Consider the following 19,559-nt stretch of genomic DNA (forward strand, 5'->3'; position numbering starts at 1 on the left):
TCTTCCAGGCAACCCTAGTAAGAAAAGAAAAAAAAACATAAAAATCTTGAGGGCAAAAAGTAAAAAAAATATATGTTTATCCATAGCACCTTAATCTAGATAAAAACAAATTTAAAACTAATCTTAAGGATTAATGGATACCTAATAGCGATGTAATACAAAAGAAGAGGAAATACAAAAATTATACAGGTCACGATTGATCCGAATATGATATGGTTAGGAAATGTTTATATAGAAGAGTCTTAAAAGATGATAAAAAGAGGAAGCCACTCGTATGGAGTCGGGCAGCCTATTCCACAGCTTAATGGCGGAAATTCTAAATGAATTGCCTATGAAGGATGAGCTGTGGGATGAAAAAGAAATTGTAGTTTTTGAGGAACATCCAGTCTCCAGATTTTCGAAGTGTCGCCATTAGATACTCAGACGTGGATATGTTGTCTTACATATTACGGTTAGTTATTATATTATGCTATATTAATATGTAAGTTAGTTTATCTTGTAACATTGTTGTAATAGTGACATTTATTAATACTAACTGGAAGTAGATAAATTATAAAAGGATCTCTACCAGATTTGGGGCATAAGAAAAAATCACATTGCCAGTAGGCGTGACCAAATGAATTCAAGTTTTTATCTATAGTAAAATTTTGATAATTTTACGTTGAAGTTTGAAGGAACATGACATAATTGTCAACACATGAGTCCATTGTTGTCAATGTCACTTATGAATTATTGGAGCTAGGGAATAGGGATTCGATCGCTGGCCACAGCCAACCAATTTCACCGAAAAATAATTAATAGTTAATTTTGGAAATCTATCTAATATGACTTCAAAGGCGATGGTTTTGCCCCTTGTTCGTCAAATTGCGGTAAATATCTTCATTGTAATAATGTGATGCCATATTAATGACTAGTGTCAAACCCTGTTATGTAAACGCGTTGATGATAAGTTCTTCCTTCTTAATTTTTCATATGATTTTAGACGAGGGGTTATGCACAGGCTGCTCCTGCGACGAGGGAAGTGCGCGTGAATTCGAATATATTGTCGAATAAGACCTTCGTTGCTACAGTGGATAATGGGTCTCCAATTACCAGAGTCACCATTGCTTTTAAGTAAGATTTATTTAAAGAATTGATATTTACTTATCCGCCAAAATAATAATTAATCTACAAAAAGTCTAGAGTGTGCAGTCTATGTTGTGTATGATATGATAAATTTGAGAATGTAATTTCAGGGCTGGTTCCCGTTATGAGCCACAAACAGAGTTGGGTGTTGCTCATGTCCTTCGATCAGCTGCGGGCCTCAGTACAAGGAATGCTAGTGCTTTCATGATATCTCGCAAACTTTCACAAGTTGGAGCTTCATTCTCTGCATCAGGGGACAGAGAATTCATTTACTACACCCTCGAGGTAATTTACTTTTATTTATGTATCTATGATATTTATGTTACTCACTGTATGAGGAGTGCTTTCTGCAGTGAAGAGTTAATTGCTTTTATCTAATTAATCAGCTAATCATTTTATGAGGTATAATATAATTGTTCATGTAATTTCAGGCCACTCAAGACAATTTAGATGTTGCTCTTGAATATTTGAACAACATTGTTTCTAACCAGGAGTTCAGGCCTTGGGAGCTAAGTGACAATGCACCTCGCATGAAATATGAGATTGCTTCTCTAGCACCTCAGGTGACAGATTTTTTTTCTATAATAAAAGTAATACCAATAGTGAATAAATCAAAATGGATAAATCAATAATTATATTTAACATATTCTTGTTATGTATAATAACTTTTGTGTTAAACTTTCAGATTCGTGCTGTAGATCTTCTACATCGTGCTGCCTACCGCCGTGGTCTTGGCAATTCCCTCTTCATTTCCCCAAAGAAAATTGGTCATATCAGCTCAGAGTCAGTACAACACTATGCCAGTACAACACTGTCACACTCTCGTTGTGCCATTGTTGTTGTTGGAAGCAATCAGGTAGTTAACACAATTATAAAATGCATTACATAAAATTTTTTTTAAAATAAGATAAAGTGAGATATAATTTTACATGCAGTTGATAAACAAAAGGTTAACTAACTAATTCAAACTGTAGAGCCCCACACTATCAATGAGAGAGCCCATTTGATTGATATTTTTTTTTTATATTTAAATTTTCATATTATACATACCAGCCTTTAGCCTGCTGTGGTAATATGAGTTGAACCTAGTGTGAATCTGTGTTCTAAATAATTTGCAATGCTCTAAAATACAACATCAATTTTTTTTATTGATTCATAGAAGTTGGCTTGACACATTTTGTTCAAGACAATTAGATAAAAAAGTTTTTATATGTGTACTTTACTATTACTGTTGGTTTATAAATGACCTGACAAAAGAAGGGATTCTTTTGAATTTTGTTACAATATTATTACTAGTTTTGTTTATTATTGATAATTAAAGTGCATTTTACTCTTATTCTTAATTTTATCAAATGTAAATTATAACAAACAATTATTGGCTAATATATATTTTCAAACCATTCAGCTCACCAGGAAATTTAATTATCAGGTCTGTAAACACATTGTACCCCTAGCTACTATATATATGTGTTAACTTGTATTGTAAAATAACACTTCATATTTATGTTATATTGATTTCACCAGGAGAAAGCCAGCATTGTTGCTCAAGCTTTGCAGTTACCTTCATCTGGTGATGCATCATGTGAAAAGGCTTCTTATTTTGGAGGTGAACTTAGGTAAGCAAATTGAAATAATCTAGCAATTTTATATACATATATTTTCATTATCCTGCCTGCCTGCCTGAGTATACTGTATTAAGGCTATATAACATCCCAACATAAGGAGGAGTCTTATACTTAAACACATAGTAAATTGTGTAAGTGTATTTCTTATTTGAATTTTAAAATATTTTGAAACACTATTATTAAATACAATTATCAATCCAATTTTAAAATTTGTTATTTTGTTGATATTTTAATCGTGAGAATCTACATAAATACTAGCAAAACATAATTTTTTCATATATTCAATTGAAATTATTCATGCATTGAAATGGAATGTAGGCCCTGAACCTGGCTATTTCAGAGAAAAAAATTAAATTAAGCTTTTTGCCTTACCTTATTAAACCTTGAATTTTTAATATTAATTCTATCAAGCAAAGTCAATGCAAAATATATAATAAAAATTTGTATTCTTATATCCGTGTTTTAGAAAGCCAAACAAAGTGAATCTAGTTTCACATGTTGTCAAAGCATTTTTATACTATTAACAGTTAAGATGAGATTGTAACATAGAAATTTGAATATGGACCTGATGTGTTATAAACATAAGATTTAAACCAGTATCTCTGTTAATAAAGTATATATAAATACATTTTTTTATAAAGAGAAGCAAAGTTTGTTGAGAAAACAATCAAGAAAAAAAATACGTCCATAAAACACAATAGGCATGATATACCGTGTATATGCACACCACAGAGGATGTCTATTTAAGCTTGTTCTGATATTGGATTTTTCCAGGAAGGAAATGGGTGGAGATTTAGCTCATGTGGCACTAGCAGTACAGGGAGCTTCAGCTGGTTCTAAAGAGAGCCTTGCCCTTGCTGTAGCTGCTAAGGGTATGTTGAATTTGAAATGAGAGAAACAGCTCATTTGGGATAACTGAATGATTTGATAAACGATTATCTTGTTTCTCTATAGCCATTGGAAGTGGACCAGTTACTAAATGGGGAGCTGACAACTCACCCATTGCCAAGGCAATTGGCAACGTAGGTCCATTTGCTGCAGCTGGATTCAATGTGTCATACTCAGACAATGGACTTTTTGGTGTCATTGTGTCAGTGGCTAAGGACGAGGCAGCTAGTGTATGTATTAATCTAGAAAAAAGCAATGTAAATTTAATATCATTAATAAATTTTAATTATATTGTATGTTCACACATTCATCTATTATAACTCTTTGCTTTATTAACATAATCAGCACTTAAATATGACCTATTCAACACTAATGTTGACAATTAGTTGTGTTATCTAATTTCAAAATGGCTGAATAATAAGAGTTGCTAGTCAAGTTAGAAAGGGCTGATAAAAATCTTGTGAGTGAAACTGGAAATACATTTTTTTATAACTAGTTATCTTATTTGTTAAATTATTTAAAAGTATTATCTTATTAATATTATAATCATTTATATAAACAATTACAGGCTGTAAAAAGTGCTGGTCAATTTTTGAAGAACCCCTCACTGTCAAATGAAGCTATTAAAGCTGGCAAGAACCAACTAAAACTTCAAGTACTAAGCGAAGCTGATCAAGGCTCTGCTCTGGTTGAATCCCTTGCAGCCCAGGGCCTTTACACAGGAACAGCTAAATCCCCTATTGAGATTGCTGCAGAAATTGATCAAATTTCTGACAGTGATGTATCACAGGTAGATTTGTTTTTATCTAATAAATAATAAAACATTGAAATCCCAGTTGGATGTGTAAAATGATGACACGTATACTATTAAAACATATTAATTGTTATTTTGTTACAGGCTCTGTCTAATGCTGTAAGAAACAAAATGTCAATGGGAGCCGTTGGTAACCTAGCGTTTGTTCCATACGTAGATGAAGTTTAAATTTGACTCCTTTAAGTTTTGAAGTGTACCTTAATTTTACAATTGAGGAAATTTCTGAATTGTACATTTATTATTATTTATTGATAAATAAACAATAGCTGTTATTATTGAGTTTTATTATATTCCAAGTTTTCTTTGTTGATTAAAAATATTAAAATAAAAGTTCAAATTAATTCTTTATAGAAGCATAGAAGTTGTAAGTGCAAGTATAGTAGGTTTGATATCCACAAATAATATATTTGTGTACACATACCATTCAATGTGGCAAAATATGAATATTCAAACATAATGTCATCATAGGAGCAAATGAAAATTCAATTATTTCATCGACATTTATTGAACTTCTGCTTCTGTTAATAACATATTTGGTATGCCTTTAGATATGGGAAAGCGCCTACCCGATTCTGGACAAACTAAATTTCCCTCTTCAATGTCTACTTCTAGTAACACTCTATGTGCCTTCTTTAAAAACTCATTGTTTTCTTCAAACTTTGGTTCAATTGTCTGTGGAAGTCCATCACTGTGACCAATACTATCAGCAGCCCTCCACAATACTTCCCAGTCCAATTTTGGTATTATTCGAGTAATAAATTCAGGGTTGTAATCAACTTCTGTTATATTAATGTTTGTAGCATTGATTGCTAAAGGATAACCTGTAACTACGCCTTTAAGGCATTTTGAGGTAAGCATGTTATGAGTGATTAATTTCATTTTGAGCTTTTTACGGAAGCATGAACAAATATTAGATACTTGAAATAATGAATGATTAAGAGAACATGTAATATTTATGTTAGTACCTCTACATCCATATATAAACACTTCATATGAAAAATGAATGTTAATAAGTTGAGTGAAATATTTTTTATAGAATTCCACAAGTCTTGTCGCACCCTCTCATTTAAAATATATTCTTGTCTGTTTTGTAAGTTATTTTTTGGTTATGAAGTATGAACCAGTGTTGCCAGATGGTTTTGGCAACATACCCCTGGACTAATTTAATTGCGACCCAGAAAACCTCTCCAGAAAAGAATAGGATGCCCTCACCAGTTACAAAGACCCTCCTCCGCGCATCATCATGTTTAGGACACATGTGGCCACGAAATCTGGGTCAACATGAGTACAACCTAAAAGCCAAAGCCGGCGTCGGGGCGTGACGACGCCATCGCGCACTGGTGAAATAACCTGTGACATGCTGTTGCCTTCGGGCTTCAGCCAAATGGGCAGGCACAACCGGGGCACCACTGTCTCTCAGAAAACCGGCGTCTAGTGATGCAATACGTTCACCTTATTGTACTCGCGTTTCGTCCGGTGTCAATCACCGGGACACTCTGCACCCGGTGGAGAACGCACACCGCGTTCACTTTGAAACTGCGAAGCCGGCCTTATTCTTTCTTACCGAGACTCAGATATCCTCAACAAACAAACGGGAAATCACTAAAGCAAAGTCGGAGCACATTGCCAGATTTTGCGAGAGATTGGCCCAACTCCCTTCGGGGACTCGAGCCTTCTGGTCTCTCGGCAAACCTGTCAAAGGGAATTTTTGTCAGCCCGCCATTCCATCATTGCACAGGGAAGATGACTCACTGGCCCACACTGCGAAGGAGAAGGCTGACCTTTTGGGCTGTCTCTTCGCGTCCAACTCGACTTTGGACCGAAGGAGATCACCACCGACCATTTCACGGAGTGATACTTCGATGCCGAAAGTTATATTCCGGCAACGTGCTGTCCGCAAAGCACTATCTTCCTTGGACATACATAAGTCGAGCGGGCCGGATGGTATTCCTCCAATTGTGCTGCGTACTTGTGCTCCTGAGTTGGTTTCGGTCTTAACGTGCCTTTTCCGATACCTGTACTCGCTCGGCACGGTCCCGAAGTGCTGGAAGACTGCTTCGATACATCCGATCCTTAAAAAAGGCGATCGCTCTGATCCGTCCAACTATCGCCCAATAACTATAACTTCCTTGTTCTCCAAAATAATGGAATCCATTTTTAATGGCCAGCTCCTGAGGTATCTGGAGGGCCGCGTGCTGATTAAAATGACTCTCAGCACGGCTTTTGTCGTGGTCGTTCGGCTGGTGACCTTGTTGTATTACCATGGAGAGTGTTCAGAGGAGGTGTTCGGATTAATACCTGAAGATGAGTTTCATCATCGGAAGTTGAGGCAGAATACGAAATTCTTCCCGTATCACCCACGTCCGCCGCTCCACAACTGCGCGTTTTTCTAGCCAGTTTTTGCCGCGCACCACCACTTTGTAGAACCAGCTGCCCACTGAATTATTTCCGAAACAATACGACTTAGGGTCCTTCAAGAAAAATAGCGTACCAATTCTTAAAGGTTGGCAACGCACTCGCGAGCCCTCTGTGTCCATGGGCGGCAGTATCACTTAACATCAGATGAGCCTCCTGACCGTTTGCCCCCTGTTCTATAAAAAAACAATAAAAAAAGGAATGATCAAAAACCTTTAAATAAAAAAATATATATTGTATCAATAATTATTTCTGAATTTTATGTAAGTTTTAGAATTTGTATTTAATTAAAATCACATCGTTCTTTGACAGCTCAAAGACGCGAATCCTATTCTTACGTTGAGTTCGTACTTTTATTTAGTTAAAAAATTAGTAAAATACAATAGCAAAAAAACTGTACTTGGCGTGTTTTTGAAATTTTCCATAAAAAAAGAAATATTCTGTCCCTTACTCGGCTGAGAATTCCCTAAATCTATGGAGAAATCCTTTGATCTGGCAACACTGTTATGAACTACAGTCCACACTCCACAGATTTATGAAGAAACCTAAGTACTTTTTTTATACTATAACCTGTTAACATAGACCTTTAAGTCAACCTACCTATTTGAAAGTATTAGACATATAAATAAAAAAGGAAGCTAAGTACTCTATACTTACTACTATACATAAAACTCAAAGTACTAGTAGCTCAGAGAATAGACCAAAATATATAAAGCACTCTATGGTGAGGCTTAACTACTGTGCAGTGTGCGGTGTGCCGTTCCCAAGTTTGCACTCTGACGTTTTAAAAATATCTACTATCAAATGTCACTAGATAACAAACATCAAGTACCAAATTACTAATTCATGTTGGCATTTGCCTTTCTTAATATAAAATTGATCAGTTTTCACTTTTCCGCTCCATGGTTAGTAAACTAGTATTCAAAAAATGGGTACCGTTACTCCAAGTGATTTTGATAAAAATACTTTAAAAACCGAAATAAGTAGAAAGGAATCTGAAGACGCCAGCAGTGAAAACAATGAACGAGGAGATGATCAAAAAAGAGTAGAGAAACAAGAAACAAACAATGATTCATTACTATCTAAAAAGAAAAATGCTCGTAGAAAACGAGCAAAATTACATAAACTGCAAATGCCTGATTCAAATAATGCGCAAACAGAAGCAATACAAACTGAGACCCAGGGATGCGAACAAAAAGAAATTATTGCTTCTACTTCAACTGCTGACCCTAAAATACCTTATAAGAATGACAACTTGAACATTCAAGCCACAAACGTAACTAACCATAAGCATGGACACTATATAAGCGGAAATTTCAATAATCTTCATATATCTCCTCAGCAGATAGGACATAAAGACAAATCCCAATTAAACATGCAAAGTGCAGAGTCTGTTCAAGATTTTTTCATGAGACAAGTCATACCTTTGTATTCAAATGCACAGTACATGGAAAATCTTGCACATCATCCTCAGTTTCAGTTAACCCAAAATGTAAATACACCTCAGGCTGGACACAGTTCACCTCAAATGCACCCTAAATTTGGATATCCAATTAGTGTTCCTAATTCTCCATTAGTTTATGGAAGTCCCACTTTTCCATTTCAACCATCTGATTTACATTCTCCAAAATACTTACAAAATTTTATGCAACATCCATTATTAAATTATTCCCTCAAGTCCCCAAATCATATTAACAATGTATGTAGGAATGTTTTTCCTGGACCATCAAGTGGACGTCACTTCAATTCTCCTCAGAATAAAAACAAAGATTGTAAAAAAGATGAGGAGAGAAAATTTGAGTCATATATGTCAGAAGAAAATGTGGAAGCTGGTTTGCTACAAAATTCTTTAATCCAGGGAGTTATAAGAATCAATCCAAAGCAGTTTCAACATGCTTATGTAACAGGTACAGATCGTAGCGAGCAAGATGTTCTGATAGATACAGTAAAAAATAGAAACCGAGCCTTAGAGGGCGATGTTGTTGTTGTTCAAATTATAGATAGTGACACTGAAGAAACTAATGAAACAAATGAAGTTAAACAGAAAAAAGGAAAAGTTGTTTATATTAAAGAAAAAGTGCATACTCGGTCATGTATTGGTTCTTTAATGTTAATGCCTGATAAAAATAGACAGCGAGCTCTATTTGTACCCAGAGACTACAGAATACCAAGGTTAAATATATCTTGTACATTCTGGCCAGATAATTTCTATACTGATTACAAAAGGTATGAAAATACCTTATTTTTAGCAACAATTTTAGAATGGTATGATACAAGATTTGCCATGGGTAGGATTGTGTGTAATATAGGGGAGTCAGGAGATATGCAATCAGAAACTAAAGCTATTCTGGCACAAACTGATTTAGATGTGACACCGTTTGAATCTGATGTAAAGCATTTATTTCCAAGCTTAGACTATGTTATACCCGAAGAGGAGATAAAGTTGAGGGAAGATTGTCGTAAATTATGTATATTTAGTATAGATCCTTCTAACTGTAGAGATATTGATGATGCAGTATCATGTAGAAAACTTGATAATGGCAATTTTGAGGTTGGTGTTCACATATCAGATGTATCCCACTTTTTGACAGAAAATACAAATTTAGATAAAAAAGTAGCAGAAAAGGCTACAACAATATACATGGTAGAAAGGGCTTATCACATGTTGCCAGATGAACTATGCATGCTTTGTTCCCTCTTCCCTGGAGTTGATAAACTTGCTTTCTCTGTATTTTGGGAAATTACAGAAGATGCTCAAATTCAAAAGACAAGATTTTCTAAAACTGTCATTCATTCTTGTTGTCAGTTAGCATATGAACATGCCCAGGTTGTTCTTGATGATAAAGAGGTATCAGAAGCAAGTTTCCCAGAAATTTACAATGGCTTTGAATTTTTAGATATTTTAGAAAGTCTTAAAAATCTTGGCAAAATTTCATCTATTTTGCGGGAAAGACGTTTTAATGGTGGAGCATTAAGAATTGATCAACTGAAGGTTTCATTTAAATTGAGTCCCTCTAATGGTATGCCAGAATCATTTCAGATTTATGAAAGCAAACAAAGTCATCAACTTATTGAAGAATTCATGTTACTTGCAAACATGGCTGTTGCTAACAAAATTTATGAGGACCATCCAAAATTAGCATTTTTAAGATGTCACCCTGAACCTAGTAACTACATGTTACGGCAATTGGCCAAAGCATTAAAACCAATGGGAATTGATTTAGAAATAAATTCTGCTGGTGAATTATACAAATCACTGTTACCATATATGGGCCCAAATGCAGATAAAGGAAAAGCCACGGTACTAAGTATGTTGTGTGCTAAGCCAATGGCAAGAGCAAAATATTTTTGTGCTGGAAACTGTGAAGAAGATTTCAATCATTATGCATTAAATGTTCCACTGTACACACATTTTACAAGTCCTATAAGAAGATATGCAGACATTATGGTCCACAGGTCAGTTGGCTGTAATTGTATAATATTTTATATAAAATTTAGAATAATCAAGTAAGATTAACTTTATGAATTGTTTCATTTCAGATTATTATCTGCAAGTTTGAAGTATAGAAACGTACCAACATGGGACATCGACTATGTTAACATGATTGCAGCTCAGTGCAATAAGCAAAAATACAATGCAAAAAAGGCAGGTGAACTGTCAACAGAGTTATACACCCTGAAATACATAGAAATGCACTCACCTGTCTTAACTGAAGCAGTGGTTGTTGAAGTAAAGAAAAAATACATTGATGTCATCATAGTTGCTATGGGTCTAAATAGGAGGATATTTTTCAATAATGTAAGTTAATCTACCATGCTAATCCACGTGGGCCAAAAGAAATAAAGTACTGTTTCACATAACAGCATGCATTTATATTGGGACTACAAAAACATTATTATTCTTAATTTGTTTTTCAGGACTTTCCTGGAGAATATAAACATATTGTCAATGAAGCAGGATCAAAGCTATCAAAGATGGAACTAACTTGGAATGCAACAGAGACTCTTCCTGAAGTAAAACAAGTTATTAGTGTATTCTCGACTTTAAAGGTTGAAATGCACAAAGGCGATGATATGGTTAAAGTTGAAGTTAAACTTGTGAGACCAGATAATACAGCCCCAATTTTATAATTTTGACCATTATATTTCTCTCATATATTTCTTGCTATTGCATATTTGACATATTTGAAATGAAATAATGATTACTTAATAAGAGTATCAGTAAGACCAGATTACATGAGAATAAAACTAAACTTTTATCCCTAATTGAGGTCAATTATGCACATCATTATAATTATTAAAACGCACAATCAAATATTATTATTATTTTTTTGACTAACTTTTGAGAATCAAAAGGGTTTACTCTATTAAATTTTTTATTTTAATATTAGTCAAAATTTAATATTGGCCATATGTGATTATACTTTTTGAATAAACACGTGGCTGTTATGTACATAATTAGCAAAATTTTAAATAAGATCAGTATTTAAAAAACAAACATGTTACTTATTTTGAGTTGAGTGAGTGAGAGTTGCCTATAAGGCATTTTACAATTTGTTATATACAATAATTATGGAATCTTATTTTAATATTTTTTATGCATTTTGACATTTTTAGAATAGTACTTTATATAATAATTTCAACAATGAACATTTTGCAATATTGAAAATAATAAAATGCAATAAATAAACAGCTACCAATACGAAAATAATGATTTGTTTAGAATGGATTTTTCACTGCTAAGATTAATTTCTAGGTACCTGTCATTTTAATTTTATTACACAAAAAACATAAATCACTAGTACAAAAATGTTTATGATAAGTACATATGACAATGAAGACATTTGTGTGTAGAATAAGTAGTTTTGTGATCTCTGTTTTAACCTCTTGTATTATAATATTTTTGTAACATCCTTTTATTAATAGTTAATATTAGGAGAATGTCTTGTTTAGGCTAAATTTAAAAAAAAAACAAGTCGCTGATTCTAATACCATGTTAACATTAAAAATCTTATCTACCAAGAAAATCAATAACCAAACAAACTTAATAGACCTGGTGGTCAAGGGCCGACGAAATTCAAGATTTTTAAAATGTATTGTTTGTGGTTTGTGGGCCTATACAGCTGAATTATACATATACTTTTTGATGGACTTTGTCATACTTGATAAAATTTTAAAGATATAATATGAAGTTCTTGTGTCCATTTAAAAATGATGTTGTGTAGAAATAAGATCTCAATATTATAATAAAGGTTGTAGTCTTTTTTGTCTCTGTATTTCAATTTGAATAAAATTTTATTTTGTGTAATAATGAGTTATTATTAAAAATAATTAATCCTCCTGAAAAAAACATGTTTATGAACATATCTATGGACATTAATAATGTCTACTAGATAAAGCTACTTACATTAAACTTGTGTGAAGTTATGTTATGAAGAAATGTGAAGAAGCACGTTCAAAATGACATTTTTATAAATACATGTTTATTTATTTATTTTCCATAAAATTTTCCTATCTTTACAGTTACAACTAATGCGATAGAATTCCATTATATTACCCACACCAACTAACCTACATACAAACATTAAAAAATTAAACTAAAATTCCTAAATCTTATAACTAACAATATAGCAAGCAACTCTTGTGAACTCAGCTAGCGTACAAACAAATAGGTCCACCTCAATGGAAATTTTGTTAATGATCTGTATTGCTCGCGTGAGTGGCGCTTTGCTAACCAAGTTGGAATGTGCGCGCGGTACATCGCAAAACTTAGACGTAAGCCTCAGGTTTCTACTTGGTACCCGTAGACCCAGTCTCTCCATTATATCCGGATTATGCACCCGACCCGTAAGTATTTTAAATATATAAACGGTCACATGTTGTGCCAATGATTAGCTATTTACTTTGTTAAAACTAATAGTACGACATTCGGCTGCAGGACAAGTGCGCTCGTGGGTTATTTGTTAAAAACCAAATTTATTATATTTATAATTAGGAGATTGTATATCTACCAAGTTGCCTATAAAAATTTGACCTCTAGTATTTTTAGTGAAATTATTTTGAATTGATTTTTAGGAAAAGATTTCATTCACTTGTTTTTTGAAGTGAAACTTCTTTAGAATCGTTGTGATTTCAAACCGGATGCAACAGAAAAAGACACAGAAACATAAACTCATAAGATTTAACGTGGGAGAATATGAGATAAGAGGCATTATACAGCCTCGTTTTACTGCCGGTTTTTGATTTTATCGAATTTCAAACTTTCACTGTTTTAGTTTTTGCAAAATTAAAGATTTATAATAAACTTATAAATTAAAATTTATCATTAAAATAAGTATATTGTTTTTAAAGAAAAGTTAAATACATATAGATAGTAAAAAATGTTTAATTTATATATGATACATTATATTTCCGTTGCATCCGGTTTGAAACCACAACGATTCTAAAGAAGTTTCACTTTAAAAACGCGTGGATTGCGCATGTTTTTTTAAATAAAATATCAGGAAGAAAGATATAAAAAAATCACGGGTGCCGTTGATCACCTAGCTAGGATAGGATAGCGAATGCCACCTGTGTGACGTAGTGGTAATGTTCTCAACGGATTTTAACATAAAAAACACCCTGTTTTGGAATTCGTAGTATACAATGTTGTATGTATATTTACATTGTTGTTTTTTTGTGTATTGATAGATATCAACGTAAAATAAAAATTGTGTGTCATTGTGTAACGAAAAAAGCAAAGTACCTACTTGACTTAACGTGCTGTCTGCAAAGCACTATCTTCCTTGGACATTGAAGTGCTGGAAGACCGCTTCGATACATCCTTAAAAAAGACGATCGACTATAACCTCCTTTCTCTCAACAATAATGGAATCCATTATTAATGGCCAGCCCTTGAGGTATCTAGAGGGCCACCAGCTGATTAGCGGTTATCAGTACGGCTTTCGTCCTGGTCGTTCGGCTGCTGGTCTTCTTGTATACCTTACACAGAGATGGGCAGAGGCAATTGAGTCCAAGGGGGAGGCGCTAGCGGTTAGTTTGGACATAGCGAAAAGCCTTCGATCGGGTGTGGCACACAGCACTGCTCTTGAAGCTTTCAGCTTACGGGCTTCCCACATTATGGGACTAGATTTCCAGCTTTCTGGCCGATCGGAGCGTCAAGAACATCATCGACGGAGCAAGTTCCGACGTTAACTCCGTGAACGTTGGGGTCTTATACTATGTTCTACAGCCAGCATTGGAACACTTAGCGTTGACATATGGAACGACGTTCAGTGCTTGGTGTGCTCAGCAAGGCGAGACGGTACTTCACTCCGGGCCACCGCTTGCCAGATGCAAGCGGTGGCCCGGAGTGAAGTATACAGTTGCCCAGTTGAAGTATTTCCGAACCAATTCGACATAGGGTCCTTCAACAAAAGAGTGTACCAATTCTTAAAAGAGAGAGTCCATGGGCGGCATTACTAAACATCAGGTAAGGCTCCTGCCTGTTTGCCTTCTGTTCTATAAAAAAATAAAAAACTTAACGTACCGGCATCACAGATAGTTTTAATCATCAATAAATCACAGAAGTCTAGACTGTAGAAAGTCCATCTTAATATTGTCATTGTAGTTTACAATTTCCCATAGATAATTATTTAAATACAATAAATGATTTTTATTCGTACAGAAAATACTGGATTTCAAAATTTTAACGATCTTTACTATTTTAATGTACTGTATATTTTTATTACATTCTTTGAACTGGTTTGTAGAAACAAAATTAAACAATCTCAATAATTCGTCACTAAGGTTTTTTAACATCGAGAAAAGTCAAGAAGTCTGTGGAAAGAGATAACTTCAAACTTTCAACCTAAATTCCAGAATCCAGCGTATTGTGTACTAATAAGAAGTTTTGTAAAGCTCGTAAAGACTAAAAGAAGAAAAAGTATAGAAAGTAATAAATAAAACGTGATAGTATATTTATATGGCTTAAGCCTGCTCTCTATCGTAAGGACGCAGCAATATATAAAAAATTGAGCCGTTTTTGTAAATTGAAAATGACCAATGCGCAAAAATATTTGAGTACCTAATAAATTCGAATAGTTCTTGTTAATTAAAATAATAATTGGAATAAAATGAATAAAGTGCAGTGCCTTCGAAATATATTAGAAAGTAAAGAATTGAATACATTACCAATTTTTTTAAAAGGACTTGCCAGTTTAATTGATGTTGGTGAAGGTAGTAAGTTGGAATCAATTAGTTCCTACCGAGTGGATTCACAATTTTTATCTGAACTGAAGGCCCCTATGCATGGTGTTGATTTCGCTTTTGGCAACTCACTAAGGGATGTCAAATGTACTTTATTGGACGAAGATTCAAGGCTTCATGAATTATGTATAACTTACGAAGGAGTTAAAAAGTTGAAGATCACTTCATGTGATATCCCGTATGCGCCATTTCTCGACCAATGTTTTAGCAATGTTGAAGAGCTTGTTGGTGCTTTCTTTAGACATGTCAAAAGCTTACAAAGTTATTTCTATGAGCTTGAAAACATAGATAATAATTGTGTGGTTTTGGATCCAATCAAGCCAACTTTTAAGGATAATTTCAGAAATATTCGTATTGGTTGGTTTTAACTTTCTACATATTGTAGTAATAGTATAGTTATTGTTACTTGATTGCTCTTAATTAATTAAGCTCTTTTTGTAGATGACAAAACTTGGCTGTATGTAGAAGTTACTTTAGATGGATACCCTTCTAATATGCATCTAATAGGTCAGTCAGAAGTATGGCAAGGAAAGTTACAAGATGGAATTTTAAATTGGGATCACGATAAAAATATAGTAGAAAACATTTCATCAATATTTGGTAAGTCATACTGGGGCCTTAAATAAGTATTTGAGATTGAAAAATATTTTATATAAATTTTAAAGAGATTGGTGGTATTGGGACTAACTTCAAACTGTTTAAACATATTACAACTTTAGGGGACTGTAATGTATCTGTGAAATATTTTTTTCAGATTTAAATGATCTGTCAATCTCATTTAAATCATTTAGTGAACCTTTAAAGCCATGTGATGCAGAAGAGAAAGGTGATATAATATGTGGAATATGTTTCTGTTCTGAGCTGCCTGATAATCTCAGTGTACCACAGCCTTTATGCCAGAATTCAAATTGTGATGTTCACTTTCATAAAAGCTGTTTGTTCCAGGTACTGTAATGTGACTCATTATGATTTGAACTGAACATAAGAATCAGAAGTAAGATTCAAAATTATTCTTAGTGCCAAGACTGCATCTTACACCTGTATTATTTCTACCCATAGGATAATAAATTTAAAAGAAATTCTTTTTCTATGCCAATTAAATTTAATATATGATTTTTCAGTGGTTGGTTGCATGTGAAGGAGGAAGGCCTCCATCTTTTGGAATTATAAATGGTAGCTGCCCTACATGTCTTCAACCAATCTCATGTAGTAATAACTGAACCGTTGGACATGTACAAAAAAAGCTAAATAATAAGATTGTATTTTTATGATGTTTGTTATAAATGTTTACCTTGAAATAAAAATCCAGAAAGCAATATGTTCAACCATTGTTGGTCCAATGGCTTAGGCGAGTCACTCCCTATGTTGAGGTCATGAGTTTGAATTACACAAAATCAAAGCAGCAATGGAAATTCTAATTTATGTGGGCAATTAAGGCTGGTTTTAGTGTCACGCCGACCGCACGCGCACCATCGGCGCTCATAGATCAGCGCTGAGGCTCAGCGTGGCTCGTTTTAGTATCGTACTGACCCCCTTACTGTACAGACGAAGACATGTACACGCTGACGACGTCTGCTCCGTTCGACACTAAAACGCTCACTGAAAGCAAAGGCGCTCTAGCGATCGTCAGCGCTGACAGCTACGCGGCGCGTACGAGCCACGCTGATCTATGAGCGCCGACGGTTTCTTCGGTAAATTCAGCCTAAAATCGACGGCGTGTGTGCGTGTGAAAAAATAAGAAAGATCTTGCATTTACTTTTTAATATCATAAAGTTGTTGACATATCAATGTGGTTAGATTTATTAATTCTGTTTTCTTTCACAAAAAATTAATTAGAATTAATAAAGGCCCTAACAACCACAACAGAAAAAATATATTAAAATATATTCATTAGTAAACAAAGTAAATGCATTAATTAATTATTTATTACTAAACAAGTTTTTATACAAAGTTGATAAGTTTTGGGAGTGATTTTCAATTACCATGTAAAAGTAAAAAGTAATATGTCAACTACAGAGAGGTAATTCATCACAAGGGGACTGCATCAAATGCACGGGTAAGGCTTGTACTGGACCCTGGAGCTTCCCCACTCTGTGGACCAGTGTCGCGCCCAACATTCTGAAATATACTTTTTAATAAATTACTAGAGCCATGCCAACACCTACTTTGACGTAAATAAGAGTGAATTGTAAATTTAACCATAACTAAATTATATAAAATGGTTAGGATATTATTTCTGTACATACTGTTATAAAGTTTAATTTGCTGTTCCTTACCTTAACTTGCATTTGATTTTTTATCATGGCAGCTCGTAAAATCAACATAGAAGTCCGCCGCTGATACTCTTTACCCATGGCTAAGCTTTTTTCGAAAGTAGTACTTCTCTGGTCTACATCTTTTGCATATAATATTTTATTATGTGAATCAATACGGGCTTGTATTTGACCATCAAGAATCAATTGCATGAGTTCATCCTCAAGAGCATTCACAGTCCGGTTAAATGCAGAAGCCATCAAACGCATGTCAGCTGACAAGTAAGGGCTAAAGTATTGAATTAAAGCTCTGTTTCGTATTTGCATATAAAGAGAATTTAAATGAGGTGCTAAATACATATCTAGGAGTAAGTTGTCCCTTATCTCATCAAGTAATCTTAAGCAGGAAGCATATTTAGATTCATAGAACTTAAAAATTATATCTCGCAATTGCGGCTCTAGTTCTAAGAATAATTTAAAAGAACTACTAACTATAACTTGTTTTTGTAATTCAGCACGATCAAAAGTAGCAAGTGCACATAATCCACCATACACAGCAATATTATTGCTGCTAAGTAATTCAGGGTATTCACAATGGTCAATACTTGCTGCTAGAAAATGTTTTGCTGCAGACTTATATTTCTTTGTTGCCAATTCTGCAAGTCCTGCAGCACATTTAAGGCGAGTAAATATGACATAGTTAGAATCCTTTGGAGGAACCTCGTGAAAATCTGGTGTGCTCTCAGCTTTTGATACATAGTTGAGCACATGAGCCCAATTTTGCAAATATACAGACACTTTAACTACATTGAGGCACATCATAATTACATGTTTTCCACTAGTGCAATAATCTCTAGCCCTTGAATAACATTTCAGTGCACTTGTTAAGTCTCCACAGTCCAGGTAATGATCACCTAAGTCATCATGCCCTCTTCTAATGCTTTCCTTAATAGAATTTGTTTTATAGTTTTTTAAGTCTGTATCTAACTTTTCCAATTTGATAGCAGCTTTTTTTGTCTTTGACTCAACCCACATAGTATCGGGAACAGGAATATCCTGTGATCCCATTTGGACAGCAACATCAGGAAGGCCAGATGAAGCAATTGCTTCAGCCAGTTTTTTGTGAAGTGTTTGGTAAAGACTCACATTATAAGTCGTCATTACATACGATATGGCCATTTTAAGGGCTTCTAATCTCAGTGATGGACAATGATCTGCTACAAACATTAATCTATACAACTTCGCAAAACCAGTATATGAGGCAGCATACGTCTCTAAATCCAATGTAGGGTTTTCTACCACAAAGCACTCTGTCTCATTATTTTCATTGTCTTCAAGTGGAACGTCCACTTGCATAGGTTCCGCCGTATTCTAAAAAATATAATATGATAGTATATGTTTATTCAGTCATACAATATCATTAAGTAAAGTAATGGTAAACTTACCAATTCAAACATGTTTATGTAAGTAAATTCTTATTGTACTACAGAAAATATCCGAATTCCACTGTCAACGCAGGAAACCAACCTAGAACACAATTAAGCGTTTATATATTAACATTGACCTACTTTATCGTTTTACTAACCTGTAAGATTTGTAAATAAGGCAAATTTATGTAATATAATCTATTAACAGTAACATCATAAAATGCTAACAAAATACCTTTATCATTACGTTTCTTTTTTGCAGCGGCATTTTTCTTTTTGACGAATGACGATTGACGACTTATAAATTGTTGCCAGTTAATTTTGAGTGTGTAATATCTACCCTATAATACCTTGGCGTTTTTTTTAATTCTAATATATTATATATATTTTTTAATCATGAAATCTTATCTCAATTTTAAAAAATCATGAAAAGGAAATGATTAGCAAGTTAATTGCGAATATAAAAAATACACGATTTTATTGTAAAGGTAATTAAATTTATTATTTTAGAACAACAATGTACATAGAAAAAAACATAGGTATGATTATTATTATGTTGATCCTCTATTTTATAACGTTATGCAACCAAAATTCCTATATTAGGCCAATGTTTGGTTATTTTGTAAGTTTCCCTATGTTGCAGATCATTCTTTCTTTTTCGTATCAACGGATGTCAGGTTATCAAAGAATTTTCATCTAAATTTCACTAAATCAAATATGTCGTTTAAAGATATTCAGTTCACAATATAATGTATTTAGAGCTAGC

The 19,559-nt window shown here is 33.8% G+C and overlaps 5 protein-coding genes across 7 annotated transcripts; 3 read left to right on the plus strand and 2 right to left on the minus strand.

Moving 5' to 3' along the window:
* Positions 1–709: 709 nt before the first annotated feature.
* LOC110999777 (cytochrome b-c1 complex subunit 2, mitochondrial) lies at positions 710–4,724 on the plus strand. Its single transcript, XM_022269002.2, has 10 exons — positions 710–869; positions 983–1,113; positions 1,236–1,410; positions 1,557–1,688; positions 1,811–1,981; positions 2,650–2,741; positions 3,525–3,622; positions 3,705–3,868; positions 4,207–4,428; positions 4,537–4,724. Exons 1-10 carry the CDS (start codon positions 825–827, stop codon positions 4,618–4,620), a joined length of 1,314 nt encoding a protein of 437 aa, XP_022124694.1. The 5' UTR covers positions 710–824; the 3' UTR covers positions 4,621–4,724.
* Positions 4,725–4,938: 214 nt separating this feature from the next.
* LOC110999779 (multifunctional methyltransferase subunit TRM112-like protein) lies at positions 4,939–5,585 on the minus strand. Its single transcript, XM_022269004.2, has one exon. The coding sequence runs from the start codon at positions 5,329–5,331 to the stop codon at positions 4,954–4,956; it is 378 nt and encodes a 125-aa protein (XP_022124696.1). The 5' UTR covers positions 5,332–5,585; the 3' UTR covers positions 4,939–4,953.
* Positions 5,586–7,632: 2,047 nt separating this feature from the next.
* Positions 7,633–12,175, plus strand: LOC110999772 (DIS3-like exonuclease 2). Its single transcript, XM_022268995.2, has 3 exons — positions 7,633–10,323; positions 10,408–10,666; positions 10,786–12,175. Exons 1-3 carry the CDS (start codon positions 7,796–7,798, stop codon positions 10,996–10,998), a joined length of 3,000 nt encoding a protein of 999 aa, XP_022124687.2. The 5' UTR covers positions 7,633–7,795; the 3' UTR covers positions 10,999–12,175.
* Positions 12,176–14,601: 2,426 nt separating this feature from the next.
* Positions 14,602–16,382, plus strand: LOC110999775 (E3 ubiquitin-protein ligase FANCL). Of its 2 annotated transcripts, none has more exons than XM_045627952.1 (4): positions 14,602–15,471; positions 15,556–15,714; positions 15,869–16,108; positions 16,236–16,382. In XM_045627952.1, exons 1-3 carry the CDS (start codon positions 14,982–14,984, stop codon positions 16,066–16,068), a joined length of 849 nt encoding a protein of 282 aa, XP_045483908.1. In that variant the 5' UTR covers positions 14,602–14,981; the 3' UTR covers positions 16,069–16,108; positions 16,236–16,382. The 2 variants fall into 2 exon arrangements, with proteins under 2 accessions (XP_045483908.1, XP_022124691.2); XM_022268999.2 differs by having other exon boundaries at positions 14,603–15,471; positions 15,869–16,059.
* A 639-nt stretch (positions 16,383–17,021) lies between these two features.
* On the minus strand, positions 17,022–19,108 carry LOC110999774 (COP9 signalosome complex subunit 1). 2 transcript variants are annotated; one of them, XM_022268997.2, is made up of 4 exons: positions 19,029–19,108; positions 18,812–18,893; positions 17,391–18,737; positions 17,022–17,232 (listed from the first exon to the last, which is right to left on the minus strand). In XM_022268997.2, exons 2-4 carry the CDS (start codon positions 18,821–18,823, stop codon positions 17,143–17,145), a joined length of 1,449 nt encoding a protein of 482 aa, XP_022124689.2. In that variant the 5' UTR covers positions 18,824–18,893; positions 19,029–19,108; the 3' UTR covers positions 17,022–17,142. The 2 variants fall into 2 exon arrangements, with proteins under 2 accessions (XP_022124689.2, XP_045483907.1); XM_045627951.1 differs by lacking the exon at positions 19,029–19,108 and adding an exon at positions 18,952–19,010.
* Positions 19,109–19,559: the final 451 nt, after the last annotated feature.

The sequence above is a fragment of the Pieris rapae genome, chromosome 4 (assembly GCF_905147795.1).
Source record: "Pieris rapae chromosome 4, ilPieRapa1.1, whole genome shotgun sequence".
NCBI lineage: Eukaryota > Metazoa > Arthropoda > Insecta > Lepidoptera > Pieridae > Pieris > Pieris rapae.